This window comes from Panthera pardus, unplaced genomic scaffold (assembly GCF_024362965.1).
Source record: "Panthera pardus isolate Hobbes unplaced genomic scaffold, ASM2436296v1 HiC_scaffold_24, whole genome shotgun sequence".
Classification (NCBI taxonomy): Eukaryota; Metazoa; Chordata; class Mammalia; order Carnivora; family Felidae; genus Panthera; species Panthera pardus.
In genome coordinates, this window is record NW_026526810.1 from 22,247,112 (window position 1) to 22,263,981 (window position 16,870).

General features: G+C 35.0%; 1 protein-coding gene across 3 annotated transcripts in view; it reads right to left on the bottom strand.

Annotated features, from left to right (window-relative positions):
* The window catches only part of SCAPER (S-phase cyclin A associated protein in the ER), a 504,168-nt gene that overhangs the window by 254,479 nt on the left and 232,819 nt on the right, over positions 1-16,870 (bottom strand). For all 3 annotated transcript variants that reach the window (XM_019441359.2, XM_019441358.2, XM_019441356.2), the window contains one exon: positions 8,233-8,298. In XM_019441359.2, the coding sequence (XP_019296904.1) occupies positions 8,233-8,298 (66 nt within the window). The remainder of the gene's footprint in view (positions 1-8,232; positions 8,299-16,870) is intronic.

The window sequence follows — 16,870 nt, forward strand, 5'->3', positions numbered from 1 at the left end:
AAGGACCTGAATGTGAGACAGGAAACAATCAAACCCTAGAGGAGAAAGCAGGAAAACCTCTCTGACCTCAGCCGCAGCAATTTCTTGACAAATCTCCAAAGGCAAGGGAATTGAAAGCAAAAATGAACTATTGGGACCTCATCAAGATAAAATCTTCTGCACTGCAAAGGAAACAATCAACAAAACTAAAAGACAACCTATGGAATGGGAAAAGATACTTGCAAATGACATATCAGATAAAGGGCTAGTATCCAAAATCTATAAAGAACTCACCAAACTCCACACCCAAAAAACAATCCAGTGAAGAAATGGGCAGAAGACATGAATAGACACTTCTCTAAAGAAGACATTCAGATGGTCAACAGGCACATGAAAAGATGCTCAATGTCACCCCTCATCAGGGAAATACAAATCAAAACCACACTGAGATACCACCTCATACAGGTCAGAGTGGTTAAAATGAACCAATCAGGGGACTATAGATGTTGGCGAGGATGTGGAGAAACAGGAATTCTCTTGCACTATTGGTGGGAATGCAAACTGGTACAGCTGCTCGGGAAAAGTGTAGAGCTTCCTCAAAAAATTAAAAATAGATCTACCCTATGACCCAGCAATAGCACCGCTAGGAATTTACCCAAGAGATACAGGAATGCTGATTCATAAGGGCACTTGTACCCCAATGTTTATAGCAGCACTTTAAACAATAGCCAAAGTATGGAAAAAGCCTAAATGTCCATCAACTGAAAAATGGATAAAGAAGATGTGGTTTATATATACAATGGAATACTACTTGGCAATGAGAAAGAATGAAATATGGCCATTTGTAGCAACATGGATGGAACTGGAGAGTATTATGCTAAGTGAAGTAAGTCAGGCAGAGAAAGACAGATACCATATGTTTTCACTCTTACGTGGATCCTGAGAAACTTAACAGAAGACTGGGGCGGGGTCGGGGGGGGGGGGGGAAGTTACAGAGAGGGAAGGAGGCAAATCATAAGAGATTCTTAAAGACAGAGAACAAACTGAGGGTTTTGGGGTGTGGGGGAAAGGGAAAGTGGGTGATGGGCATTGAGGAGGGCACCTGTTGGTATGAGCACTGGGTGTTGTATGGAAACCAATTTGACAATAAATTTTATATATATATACACACACACACACACACACACACACACACACATTGCCAAAAAATAAATAAAAATAAATTAATAAAAATAAATAAATCTAAGCTATCCATACGAAGTTTACTTTGATAAGTCAAAAGAATGAATATAAACTCTAATATCAGACATACCTATGCTTGATTTCTGGCTCCAGTACATACCACATGTATAAACTCTGGGACAATTACTTAACTACTCTGAATCTCAATTTCTTCACCTTAAAAGTGGAGATTTTATATGTGTGTGTGTGTGTGTGTGTGTGTGTGTGTGTGTGTGTGTGTGTGTTGTATATACAACACACACACACACACACACATCTATATCTATATCTATATCTATATCTATATCTATATCTATATCTATATCTATATCTATATATATATCTATATATATATATCTTATATATCTCTCCTTTTCTTTCCTTTCAGAGCTTTTGAAGATCAGAGACAAATAATGTACTTAACACCATTCAGGAGTAAAGGAGACATTCAATAAATGATCAACTATTATTACTATTCATTGACAGAAGGTCTCAATCTAACACAAGGAAAAAGGGAATATAAAAAACACAGACACAGAATAAGAACAACATACTTCTTTTCCCTTTTAATCGAATATGGGCTGGAGTCCCATCCGATTAAAGTTACTGACCTTATCATGTTGAGGAATATTGGCAATGAAGTTTATTGTGTGACAGATAAGTAGCCACTTCAGCTTTTGGCTGAATAAAGCCTGCACACCATGTAACTAAATATCCAGCCATAGCCATGGATGCATATGAATCTAGCAGTATTCTTACCAAGAATGCTCACATTCCACTGAAAATCAGGGGTACTTAGGGAGGCACAAGGATCATTTTAATTCACAGAATACAAGAGGCTTGTATTTCACCCTGAGGTAAATCAAATCTGGGATTCATATGAACCTACCCTTCAAGGAAGAATGCCAAATCAAGGGGATGCTTTGGTAACATGAGATAAACCTCTGTTTTATTCCCTGCCTCCACAGAAGTACCACAAATAATATAGCCCCTTTCAAAAAAAAGCATCAGATTTTGATTCATACTATGAATAATTATAGACTGTCGGGACTCAGGCCCTGAAAGTTATATTTTCCCTACAGGGGAAGAACAGAAGCTGTTTAGAGGATCCAGTTTTTAACACAGAAATTGTTATTTGAGTTACTTCTGGCAGAAAATTCTTCTAGCATGGGAAGAAAAAGTAGAGGCGCTGTACCTCCCAGCCTAGAACATGAGAATTATCTGTCTGATAAAGGGCTTTGTGAGGAATTTTGTAAGGTCAAGTACTTTCTTCTCAAAACTTAAATTCCCACAACAACTCTAAGTTCATATATGTCACCGGTAAATGTGAAATGTAAATGTATTTCTGTAAGAAGCCCTAACTTTTGTCACAGTAAAGTTTTGGGGAGGGTTCATTAGATCACTGGGATGATTTGTAAAAATGTAAGAAAGGAGACTGGGTCCACTTTAGGAAGAAATATTGCTCGTTAGTGTGATGGACAAGAAGACATAAACACCTTAACAGTTTTAGGGCTATTGGTTCCCCTTCTATTTTTAAATAATATGGTGAAGCCTATATTTTTAAATGTAAGATCTTAAGAAATACCTAGATCAGATGACAAAAATCAGTGTACATGTTACCTCTTACATTGGGTATCTTTCATTTTTGCCCGCCAGCATCCCTTCTTGTAGAAAAAAGAACCCACTTCCCCTTTTGAGAAACCACCTTGCCTTCACATTACATGAGTATACTTGATGTGCTCAATGCTATTGGGGTGTTGCTGTTTCAAGGCCCTGACTCTCAGTGGAAAGAGCTAGGAAATGTGTATATAATATATAATATAATATAATATAATATAATATAATATAATATAATATAATATATAATATATAATATATATTATATACACATACACATACATATATATATTATTATATATTACTATTACATATATTATATATGTCATATATACATATTATCATATTATATATATATATATATATATATATATATAAATAAATCAACACAGTTACATCTATATTTCTATCTCTATATATTGGAAAATACAAATTAAAACTGATACCTATAATTCCAATTCACTACATGGTCTTTCTATTCTTCCTGGATATATTTTTAACTCTTCTCCAGTAGTGAGCAATCTGCCTTTCATCATCCTTAATATATTTATTTATTTGACCAATTCCCCTACATGTAACATATCACCCATCTTTGTTTCTGTATGTATGCTATTATGTCCCAGCTTGGGCTCTGACTCCCCACTCTGGGTTTTTGTGCTCTCTCACCCTTGCTTGTTTCAACAGCCTTTGTCAGGCTTCCCTCTTCACGTGGGCTCTAACAGACTATACCAGGATGCTTTTCCATAGAGATGCCCTCCTCATTCTGCTCTGACTCACCACACCAGGCCATGATGCCCCACCTCACATGGAAGCTCCCTTCATTCTGCTGGGGCTCTGAGCTTCCACATATGGCCACTCCTCATGCCCCTGCACAAACATCCACCTCAGCCTCCTCAGGCTCTTACATCCCCCACTGTGCCACTGTTGTCTCCAGCCATCTCAACACTGCAGATGGCTGCTTGGTATTCTCTCATCTAATGACTTCAGACTAAATTTTTCTGGAAAGGGAGGGGTAACCAGAGGAAGAGAGAAAGAGTCATTTTCACTTATTGGCTAGAATATTTTAATAAGAAGACACTTCATCTACTATTTGGTTACCAAATTAAATCAGTTATAATAATTATCCTGTTGGAAGCTCAAATTATCTTCTTTGTCCAGTATAAAGCTCTTAAGTTGGCTACTGAGTCCTTTGACAAAATGCTAGAAGTTTTTGATAGCCTCCTTGCCATCTAGTATGACAGGGCATTTAGATCTAGAATTAGGCATTTTTCTAAGAAGTTCTTGCTTCTTTTCGTGAGAAATGATATTTCAAGTCCCAAATCAGTGAGCTCACTGCCACTATGATGGTCATTGTTTCTAGGTCTCTTTAATGGGCAGAGCTAGGAAATAAATGTGTGCATATACACATACATTCATACATATACATGTATACATATGCACATACATATACAAATATGTATACACACAAATACACATAACACTTTCTGAAAGATAAAATACCTCATAAATTCATTTAATTCAAATTCAGTCCTACAGGGGTTTTACCTCATCTCTTCTATATTACATTTATCTCCTTTCTCCTTTCTTGTAAACTCAGGACTCAACTTCTCAGGAACACAGGGGATGAGAGAATTTTAGTTTGCATAATATCTTTTACTTTATCCCACATTATATGCAGAACAGACTCAGAATAACATTACTGGTATCATTACCAATATAATTAGAGAACATTTAATTTATTAGCATTCGTTCTCCTCATATTCACTGATACTTTTCTTAGTTATGTTATAAAATTATGAGATACAGTTACTATGTAATATTCTTCTTCTGGCCATCAGTCTTAGTTCTATAAGAAACTATATCAGGTTCACCACAGTCATTATGTTGAAGTCTAACAATTTTGATTAAAGTTCATTTTTTAAGATTGAAGATCCTCAAGAAAAAAAATGTGGGTCAATAATTTTGCAATTGGAAAAACTAATTTTTGAAGGCATAAAATTATTGATATGCAAGAGCCAAGACAACATTGTTCACATGAGCCCTCCCAGAGGAACTTACTTGAAAATGAGGTTCAAGTGGTTTTTTTTCAAATTGGTTCCCTGTACTTTGCAGTGAAAACCTTAGTTATTTTGGGGTTCTTCTTCTTTCCTTACATCTGTTATTCCAGTTGCTTCTTTTTGCTTTCTTTCACACTGATGTCAATAACATGCAGTACCTAAGGCTGTTTGGATTTACTTGTTTTTTGGATTTCATGGAGGTATCTGGTAAGGTGGTTTGTTGTTAAACACTGCCATGGGTTTTTGGTTTTCTTAACTACTTGCCTGGTTTCTATGTGAAGATCTGGAGATACTGAAAAATTATGCTTCTATTGCTACTGCTATTTTTTCTAGGCTTATAATTTACACAAACGTCCTGGCTGCCCAGTAGTCAACAGACTGTAGTAAGGAAAAGCAGAAGCAGTAGAAGACTAATTAGGAGGCTATTAAATTAATCCAGATGAGAGATAATGGTAGGTTAAATCAGAGTAGTTACTATGAAGGTAATGAAAAGTGGTCAGATTCTGAATATATTTTAAAGACAGAGCCAACAGAATTTGTTGATGGACTGAAAATGAAGTGTGAGGAGAAAGAAGATGACTCTAAAGATTTTAGTCTCAACTTAAAGGATGGACTTGCCATTTCCTAAAACGAGCAAAAATATGAGGGGTAAAGTTTGGGAGCAAATTTCAAGAGTTTAATTTTGTACACGTTCACTTGAGGGGTCCAACTGAACAAACAGACATCCAAGTGGCAATACTAAATAGGAAGTTGGATATATGAGCCTGGAGTCCTGGGGAGAGGGCTGGGTTGGAGTCCTAAATTTAAAATCCATCAGTGACTAAACGTTTACAGTCATAAAACTGAGTAAGATTACCAAGGGAATAATTCTGTATTTGAATGCTCAAGACATAGGCATGCTAATGTTGGAGGTCAAGGAGACAAGTAAGAACCGAGCAAAAGATACTGAAAAAGAGTGGCCAGTCAAGTAAGAGGAGAATCCAGAGAAAGTTCTGAAGTAGACTGTTTACATAAAAGGTCCTCCTGAATTACACCCTGCTATCCATGACTTGTACACTCTCCTCCTACAATGACCCTGGACTTGGTGAGATGACTTGCTTTGGTCAATGGGATATAAGCAAATGTAACACAAGCAGAGGCTTGATAAATTTTAATATCTCCTATGAACACTGATTCAAAAATCCTCAAGAGAACAAGCAAAATGAATTCAACTACATATTAAAAGGATTATCACCATGACCAAGTGATCTCTCATCCTCAAGGCGGGAGGGCGGGGGGCTGACCCAGGCTTCCCTACACGGCAATCACAGGGGAGCAAGAAAGTGAGGTTGAAAGAGAAGACTTAAGACTTCCGAGGCCAAGTCTTGGAAATCACATAGTGCTTCTGTAGTCGTCTGTAGGTCAAAAACAAGTCAAAAGTCCAGAATAAATTCAAGAGGAAAGGAAATAGAGTCCACCACTTGATGTAATAGTGGCAAAGTTATATTATATTGCACAGGGGCATGCCCCCAGGAATGGCTCAGCTTGTGGCTATCTTTGTAAACATTATCTCACCATCATATATTAAATTTGCTCAAATATTTTAATCTATTTCTAGACTGTTTTTAAAACCCTCTTCCATAAATTTGAATTTTTATTAATGCCCCAGTGCAAAAATATTTTAACAAATACTTAGATATCTGTAAGTGCAGTCCTACCTCACTAATCCCTTAAAATTTTTTTTCTAGAAATTTTCATTTATTTTTCCGTATGTTCTTTAAAATGATTCTTTTTTAAAACGGTTGTTATTTTACTATACCATATCTTCTATCCAAGAGTGTAATTTGTTTTTCCATTTATACAAGTCTTCTTTTATACCCTTTGTTAGGATTTTAAGGTTTTTAATTTTTATAGAGCCTTCATATTTCTTGTCAAGTTTATTCTTAGTTTATTTTTTATTGCTATTGTAAATGATATTGATGTTTTCTAACTGATCATCAGAAAGGAAAGCATTAATTTTGTAGCTTGGCTATGTTGTTGCATAACCTTAAACCAAGTTACTTACCTGTCTAAGGCTTAGCTTCCCTAATGAAACTCATTGAGTTGTTGTGAGGAATAAACGAGGCAACACAAGTAAGGAGCCTGGAATGAGGCAAAGGCCCAGAAAAGCCAAATATTATCACATTAATTTGGTAATCAGCCACCTTACTGAATTGATTCTCTTATTTCCACTAGTTTTTCACTTGATTTTCTTGGGTTTTCCAGATATACAGTATCATAATCTTGATAATTTTGTTAACTTTAATATTTTACACAATTTTTTTCTTTTAGGATGGCAATGACTAATTGTTTCAAAACAATAAGTGATAAAAGTAATTATCTTAAGGGCATCTCATTTCTTTTTCTATTTTTTTAGGTAGGCTTCATGTCCAGCACAGAGCCCAACACAGAGCTTAAACTCATGACCCTGAGATCAAGACATGAGCTGAAATCAAGAGTTAGACGCTTAACTGACTGAGCCATGCAGGTGCCCCAGTGGGTAGCTCATTTCTGAAGGCAACAATATTTCTGTTTTAAATGTAAATAACTGCTACATTAAAATAATATAGCATATCTACACCAACAACTGGTTATAGATATTCCCCAATTTGTGGCAGTTATTTCTTGACTTTTTCACTATGAAAAATAACAGTAAAATAGTTATTTTTGTATATAAATATTTGGGCACATTTTGCGTTATTTCACCAAGCAGCAGTGTATGTTCTAAGCTCTGGATTCACATTGCCTTTCACTAAGACTACACTAATTTGCACTCCCATCAGCAGTGTTTTTGAGTATCTTCCTCACCACACCTCTACTGGTAACATATTTGAGAGAAGGAAAATGATGATGGTTTTGTTTACTTAGCTCCTGTGTAGTTACATGTATACTCAGTGGTGGAGTCAAATCCTCCTCATCTGTCAAGTGGCCCTGGCAACAATCCTAAACAAGGCCTCCTCAGAGCAAGAACCAGAACAGCACTGCCAGAACCTGTTCTGCTAGAACAGCATTTCTCTACTTAGGCGCTACTGATGTTTTGGATGAGATAATTCTTTGCTCACTGCAGAGTGTTTAACAGCATCCCTGTGTCTCTGTACACTTGATGGGAGTAACACCATTTCTCCAAGCTGTGATAGCCAAAATGTGTTTACATATCCCCAGGCACAGTCAAACATCCCCTGACAAAATCATCCCTGGCTGGAGACCACTGTGTTAGAAGAATGAAGCTCTAGGCAACCAATACCAAAGCCCAGGATCACAGGAATACAAGTTCAGATAAACTTTTGTATAGGCAGACACCAGTGAGATAGAGAAATAAAATATAGGGTAAAATACTCACTTTGCTTTATAAGGTGAGTCAGATCCAGAGTTTTTTGTTTCCATTAAACTCTCATATTCCTTGGCCCTGAAGAGAAAAAAGTTTTATCACTGTCAGTTAATTTGCTGCTAATTTTTATGATGATCTAAAACCCTATGTTTCTCCTCTCCCAGTATTAGGAACATGAGTTTAACACTTTGATTTCTGAGAATATTTCTTTAAAATACTATAAATGTTATCAAAAAAGACTAAAAATTATTTCCTCATAGGATAAAGAGGAGATTCATAAAAACATTTCAAAGTTTACAGATATGGTACAGAATGGTGCTTATTTTTCAAAAATGTTAAACTCATGATAATTAAATTTAAAACCATATTAGGTTTCTACAAGATAGTTGAAATGGCTAAATATCTATATACCTTAAGAGGTATATAATGCAAAGCTGAATACAAGAATATTTAACTTTAGAAATAATTTGAAAGGCAGTGAAAGTTACTGGACGAGACAAAGATTTGTTTTGTTTTGTTATTTATATTTCTTAAATACCAAAAGCTTGGAAAAATCTGAGATAATGCTTTTCTGCCACTGTCTAACTAGGCTCTAGCTTGCCTGAACCAATAGGGATAGCCATCAACAGTTAATCTAACAAAGGTGTCACTCTAGCAATCCATTAATATTGACTTAATTTGTCAATTTCTCTTTTTGGAAGAAAAAAAGGAAAATACTAGCTTAAATTTTAACTGCTCACCCAAAGAGTCCTAGTCTCAAAGAATTAGTCTAGTGACCTATGAAAGAATTATTCACGATGTAGATCAATCCAGATCACAATGAAAAAATAAGCAATACTCCATAAAAAAAATCATGAAAGATGCAAATTACAACACCCCTAATAAGGAAAAAGCAAATTAGCACAGGTTATACATGGGAACAAAAGAATAACTAAATTAGAGTTCAACATTAAATTATGTGCTGTTGCAACCTCCGCATGCTCATTGCTATCAGCCACAATATTAAGGAATATCAAAACAGGAAAATAACCACTTTACAGTGGCAAGTAATTATTTTTGAGAGAGAGAGAGAGAGAGAGAGAAGACTCAAATAAAATCAGTACCACAAGAAAAAAATAACCACTGACACCACAGAAATACAAACAATTATAAGAGAATATTATGAAAAATTATATGCCAACAAATTGGACAACCTAGAAGAAATGGGTAAATTCTTAGAAACATATAATCTCCCTAATTTGAAGCAGGAAGAAATAGAAATTTTGAATAGACCAATTACCAGCAATGAAATTGAATCAGTAATAAAAAAAATTCCCAGCAAATGGAAGTCCAGGACCAGATGGCTTCACAGGCGAATTCTACCAAATAGTTACAGAGTTAAAGAGTTAATACCTATTCTTCTCAAACTATTCCAAAATATCGAAAAGGAAGGAAAAATTCCAAATTCAATCTATGAGGCCAGAATTATCCTGATACCAAAAACAGATAAAGACACCACTAAAAATAAGAACTACAGACCAATATCCTTGAGGATGCAAAAAACCTCAATAAAATACTACCAAACTGAATCCAATCCAGCAATACATTAAAGAAATCATTCACCACACTCAACGTGTGCTTTGTTCCTGGGATGCAAGGGTGGGTCAATATTCCCAAATTAATCAAAGTGACACATCACATCAACAAGACAAAGGATAAAAACCATATGATCATTTCAGTAGGTGCAGAAAAAAACATCTGATAGAGTTTAACACCAATCATGATAAAAGCCCCCAACAAAGTTGATGTAGAGGGAACACACCTCAACATAATAAAAGCTTTATATGAGCAAACATATTCAATGGGAAAAAAAGTGAGAGCTTTCCCCTATGGTCAGGAACAAGACAAGGATGTCCACTCTCCCCCACTTTCATTCAACATAATACTGGAAGTCTTAGGCACATGAATCAGACAAGAAAAAGAAATATGAGGCATCCAAATTGGTAAGGAAGAAGTATAACTTTAATCATTTGCAGATAATATGATACTAAATGCAGAAAACCCTACAGACTCCAGCAAAAAACTACTAGAACTGATAAGTGAACTTATTGAGGTTCTAGGATACAAAATCAATGTGCAGAAATTGGTTGAATGTCTATACACTAATAACAAAGCAGCAGAAAGAGAAATTAAGAAAATAATCCCATTTAAAAATGCACCAAAAATAATACCTAGGAATAAACCTAACCAAAGAGGCAAAAGACCTGCACTCTGAAAACTATAAAACACTGATGAAAGAAACTGAAGACAACACAAATAAATGGATTTCATGTTCATGGAATGGAAGAACAAATACTGTTAAGATATCTAGATGGCCAACAGACACATGAAAAGATGCTCAACATCACTCATCATAAGGGAAATGCAAATCAAAACTACAATGAGATACCACCTCAAACCTGCCAGAATGGCTAAAATCAACAACAAAAGAAACAATAGGTGTTGGCAAGGATGTGGAGAAACAGGAACCCTCTCTTGCACAGTTGGTGGGAATACAAACTGGTGCAGCCACTGTGGAAGACAGTATTCAGTTTCCTCAAAAAGTTAAAAACAGAACTACATTAGGACCCATTAATTGCACTAGTGGGTATTTACCCAAAAAATACAAAAGCACTAATTCAGAGGGTTACGTGCACCCCTATGTTTATGGCAGCATTATTTACATAATAGCCAAATGATGGAAGCACCCCCAGGGTCCATGTATAGATGAATGGATAAAGAAGATATGGCATATATGTGTGTGTGTGTATGGAATTTATATGGAATATTATATTACATATATAATATTATTATAGTTATATTATATATAAATTATAATAAAATATTATATTATTCCATAAGTATATGTGGAATATTATTCAGCCATAAAAAGAGTGAAATTTTACCATTTGCAACAACACGGATGGAGCTACAGAGTATAATGCTAAGTGAACTAAGTCAGAGACAGACAAATCATATGATTTCACTCATGTGGAATTTAAGAAGCAAAACAAATGAACAAAGGAAAAAAAAGAGACAAACCAAAAAACAGACTCTCAACTACAGAGAACAAACATGGTTACCAAAGGGGTGGGGGGTGGGGGGTGGAGGGATGGGTGAAATAGCTGAAGGCAATTAAAGAATACACTTACGATGACGAGCACTGAGTAATGTATAGAATTGCTGAATCACTGTAGTGTACGCTTGAAATTAACACTGTATGTTAACTTTGCTGGAATTAAAATAAAAAACTTAATAATAAAGGAATTAAACCCCATGTGTCCCATTCTTCACTTTTAATCTTGCCAATTTTAATAATACCCAAAATCCAAGAGCACATTTTACATACTGTATATTGGCCAATTTGACAATAAATTATATTTTAAAAAATAATAAGTAAATAATAAACAAAAGAATACCCAAATAATTTTAGTTTCACAGAAAATCAAATGAAATCTGATTTAATACTATTATTTCTTCTTCAGATAGTTTCTCATATATTCATGTTTTATTATTCATTCAATAAATATTTATTGAGTATGTGTAATGTATCAAAAATTATTCTCAGCATTAAACATATAGTATACAAAAAACTCAGATATAAAAAGCTCAATAAGGTAATTATTCTCATATGAAAGTTTACAGTGGTGGGAAATGGAAGGAAGGGAGGAGGGAAATGAGGAAAGAAGGAAGGAAGGAAGGAAGGAAGGAAGCAAGGAAGGAAAGAAATCTGAAAATAAATGCTATGAAGAAAACAGAACAATCAATATAGAGTAACTGTATATATGTGTGTGTTGAGGAGTCATGGGATTTACAGAGGGCCTCGTGAAAGATTTCTAAATAATTACTCTAGGGGTGCCTGTGTGGCTAAGTTGGTTAAGCGTCTGACTCTTGATTTTGGCCCAGGTCATAATCTCACGGTTTGTGGGTTTGAGCCCCGCATCGGGTTCGACACTAATGGTGCAGGCCCTGCTTGGGATTCTTTCCCTCTGCCCCTTCAACATACTCTCTCTTCTCTCTCAAAATGAATAAGCTTAAAAAAAATAATAATGATAACTCTAAGTAGAAACTTGAATGAAGTGAAGAAGCTGGTCACAGATAAATCTGGGGAAAGCTCAGATTGGGTAGACAGAACTTTAAGTGCCAATACATTAAGGTATATTCAAGAAACAGAATGGCAACAATGAAAAAATGGAGGCAGAATCATGATTATATAAACATGCTACTCCATTAAATGCATTCTTGAAAGTCTGCAATGATCTTGATTAGTATCAAACACAATGGCCTTTTCTCTCTATTCCTTCTTGACGTTTCTGTCCCTGTATTTTACAGCTCAGTATCACTGCCCTTTGCAAGGCTTCATCTTCTTTAATTTCTATTTAATAACTATTATTCTCACCATTGAAATTTTAATATTATAATAATGAATGCTTATAATAATGTATGCTAACTATATAACTTTAGCTTTCAGTCCAAATGTCAAACTTTTCTAGCTCTTCACTTGGTAGTTCAACCTTCATCTTTTCCTCTACAACTTTAAAGCAAAACTCATGGTTACCATTGTATATCCACTTCACTAGATTTCTCAATAGTACCTTGGACTGAAATTTCAAAATTATTTTCTATTTTTCATTTTTTCAAATAATGTATCATCAAAAATTATTAGATGAAAACACTTTTTGATTATTTTCTTTACTCCTAATTTTTTCTGCAGTATACTATAATGTAAGGCCTATCACTTCATGCTTGGATTAGTAGAATAACCTCCTATTCACTCAAGTTCTCAACCTTGTAACCCTGTAGCATAGCACAGGTTATAAATCTTCCCAAATCACTGGCTTCTTGATGTTACTCCCTTTGTTACCTATGGTGGTTCCTTTCCAAAAGATCTAGTCAATCTGCTAAATGGCATTCAAGGCTCTCTATAATGTGACCCTGTTCTAGCTATCCAACTTTATTTTCTTTCACATTACCATCTGCATTTTATAAATTTAGATTTGCACAGTATACTTTTGGGACATTATGAGAATTTTTTCTTGAGAACTGTTTTGAGACATTTTCACCAGTTAGGCTACTGCTTCCAGCAGGAGGGCAGTATTATAAATATCTGCACAGACTAATGCTGAAGGCAAAGAACAGGAGGAAAATATTACTTTTACAAAAATAAATTTCAGTTAAAAAGAATAAGTAGACATTTAACACACATACAAATGGGAGCCCTGTCTACCAGTTCCTCTGGGATATCCCTTTGATAGCTCAAACCTACTCACATAGCAACTATCACATCATCTTTATCTGTGCCCCTATTTCTTTTCTTCCCCAACTTTATTGAGATATAATTGATATATAGCATAGTGTAAGTTTAAGGGGTACAATGTAATCACCTTATGTCTATATCTATATCTAGCTGTATATATTGCAAAATGAATACAATAAGATTAGTAAACACCTCCAATACCCATATAACTACCATTTTGTGTGTGTGACGGAACATTTAGTATATACTTAGTAACTTTCAAGTTATATAGTATTGCTAATGATTGTCACCAACCTGTTTATTAGATCCCCAGAACTTATTCATTTCATAGCTGGAAGTTGGTACTCTGACCAACATCTCATTTCCTTGACTCCCAAGCCACTGACAATCACCATTTCTACTCTGTTCCTATGAGTTGGTCTTTTTCAGATTCCACATATAAGTGGAATCATATAGTATTTGTCTCTCTGACTTTTTTCACTTAGTTTAACACCCTTAAGGTCCATCCATGTTGTCACAAAAGCCAGAATTTCCTTCTTTTGGCTCTGCTTCAGTCAAGGACATTGGTATACAGCTAGAATCTCTAGGGTCATCAGCAATTTCTTCCTGTCTCCTTCGCTCACATCAAGACATCTACATAATCTATTTCAGATTTCTTTCTTCTATCCATCTCCTCCACCACATGTCTGTGCCAAACATTCTGGCATTTAATTTTGATCTTTAACGAACCATTGTCTAATTATGTGTGAGGAAGTTAAAACAATTTTTTTTATTATAACTGTAGCCTTTAGAACCCTAGGCTTTGAGCCTACGTTTTCTTCCATTTGTAAGATGAGGCAATAGAACTAGCTAAATTCTTAAGGTCTTTTCTAGCTCTAAGATTCCATACTTCTAAATTCCTATAAACACTAGGTATCAAATTGTTAGGTACATTAGGAGTTAAAAACTTGTTAAAATGTAGATTTCTCAACTAAAACCAAGTGAATCCGAATCAATAATAGCTGAAGTCTAGGTGTGAATCTACCTTTTAAAAAGGATCTCAATTGACTCCAATGCAAGAAGTATAAGGATCACAGTTTGAAAATCATTGTCCTGTTTCATGATTCAATTCATATTGCAAAGCAACACAACACTTGTTATCAATTGAGTTTTTTCTTATTTAATTGGCTGATAGTTTTTAGAGTATAATCTGATTTCCAGAGGGTCTCAAAGAGTCTTTCAGGTCAAACTTTTTCACTCTCATTCTCTTAAAAGCATACAGTGGATTTCCATATTCCACATTATAAATACATGCCCATGTTACATATTCTAAAAACATCATGCCATACATTACTTGATAGTCTCCTTATTATTGGCTATCTAAACTATTACTCAAGTTTCTGCTCTTAGGATTACCAACACAATGAACACTCACAGACTATTTTAATTTTGCTTATAATGGGTACTTCTAGTCTAAGACAATATCTGGGGCATAATAAAGAGCCTAATAAATACGAGCCACTTTTTGTTTATATGTATTTCTTTTTATCATCATCATCAATTGTATAAGTAGTCTTCCCTGACTACCCAGGCATAACTAAGTTTATTCTCCCTGGAGTTCACCTAAATACTTATTTGTACCTTTCTTCTGCTACTGTGGACACACTGTCTCATATAAGGGTTATTTATACGTAATTTATCTCTATTAATACCTTGTAAACGTCACAAGGGTAGAAGTTATGTTCTATTCACTTTTGTTTGCTGATCATTCAAATATCTGAATAATGTGTTGAATGGATTCCTTAAGACCACAGAGGACATAACCAACACATATAAAGGATGCAAAAGGTTTCACCTTAAAGTTCTACATCAGAATCCTATAATAGTTGTTAGCCCTTATATCTTTCCCCTGCCTCTCTTCTGCTCAACTACAGTCTCCATGACCATGGTTGGGCTCACTGGTCAATGGTAAGCCAAGGATTAACCCTATCATATCTCAAACATAAATTCAAGGCAGACTCTATGTTTGTCTGTGCATGTATCTATACCTGAATTTACCCCTAAAACACATTATGGACAGATAGCTATTCACTTTCTCTTCTCAAATATTCATTTATATGTTTACATACCTATATTTATTCATATGTATATAGGTATACATAGACACACACCTTCATTCTCTCATTGCTCTCCTTCCATCATTTCAGAACATCTTCTTGAAAGTCCTTTATTCTCAGAGATAAGGATTCTGTTATCCTAGTGATTACCACTGGATAACTGAAAGGTGATATGCAAGCTGCCAATACTGCAGACACAGGTCTGGCTATATACAGTGAAAACCTATGACTCTAATAGTTGCTCTAACTAGCAGCTCTCTCCCCTGCTCATTCCTACCTCCATTCAAACTCCAGATCAATGACAATCTGTCCCACAAATCTAATTTCTTGCTTAACGTCATCACACTTCTGTTCTAAAATGCAGTTTAGTGATTAGAGCTTTACTAGACTGCTTTTCTTGGTCTTCTGCACCACATGATGGATCCTTTCCACCTAATTTCCAGCAGCAAACAAAGTTCTGACTCCTCTTATGGACTCCTCTTTCAGAATAAATTTTTTGCCTGAATGTCAAAACTTTCAAGGAACCACATACACTCTCACAGTTCATCCAGTATAGGTCATATAGAACCTTACTAATTAGCTTTAGAACACATACCCACAATTTAAACCACCTGCTAATTCTGGCTTTGCCATTAGACAATGTCCCTCATCTAGCTGGTGTCAAAGGAAGACCAAATATCTCTGGTTTTACATCATCTAAAATCAGGTCCCTACAGCCTTACCCTCACTAACTGTAACCATGAAACCTGGAATGGACCATCATGCCTCAAGGCTGAATTCTGATTTATGAAAGTAAATTCATAGTTCTTTTCTCTACTTTTATAAAGCCAAAGAAATCCCAGTGATATGAACACTATTTTCATAATCCAATCTCATCTAATTCTTTTTAACTAATGTTTGTTGAAAACCTAATAGGTGCCAGCAATAGAGACAAAAATCCTCATGTATATATTCCAGTGGGAGAAAAGCAATGTGTAAATAAATAATAATATACATACTATATTAAATAATATAGTATAATATATATAATACATAGTATATATGTATACTAATACACATAGTATAATAAATAATAAATACATAGTACTTTAGAAGATGGTAAGTGCTAAAGCAAAAATAACTGGGGAAATGTTGATAATGCCGCTTGACAATTTTGTTTTCAGTCATTATAGATTAACTAGTATCATACTAGCCCTTCTGTTATGAACAACAATGAAAATTCCTAAAGTATATACGGAATTACTGTTTTTCATGTATCAACTAGTAGCCTAGGACAGTA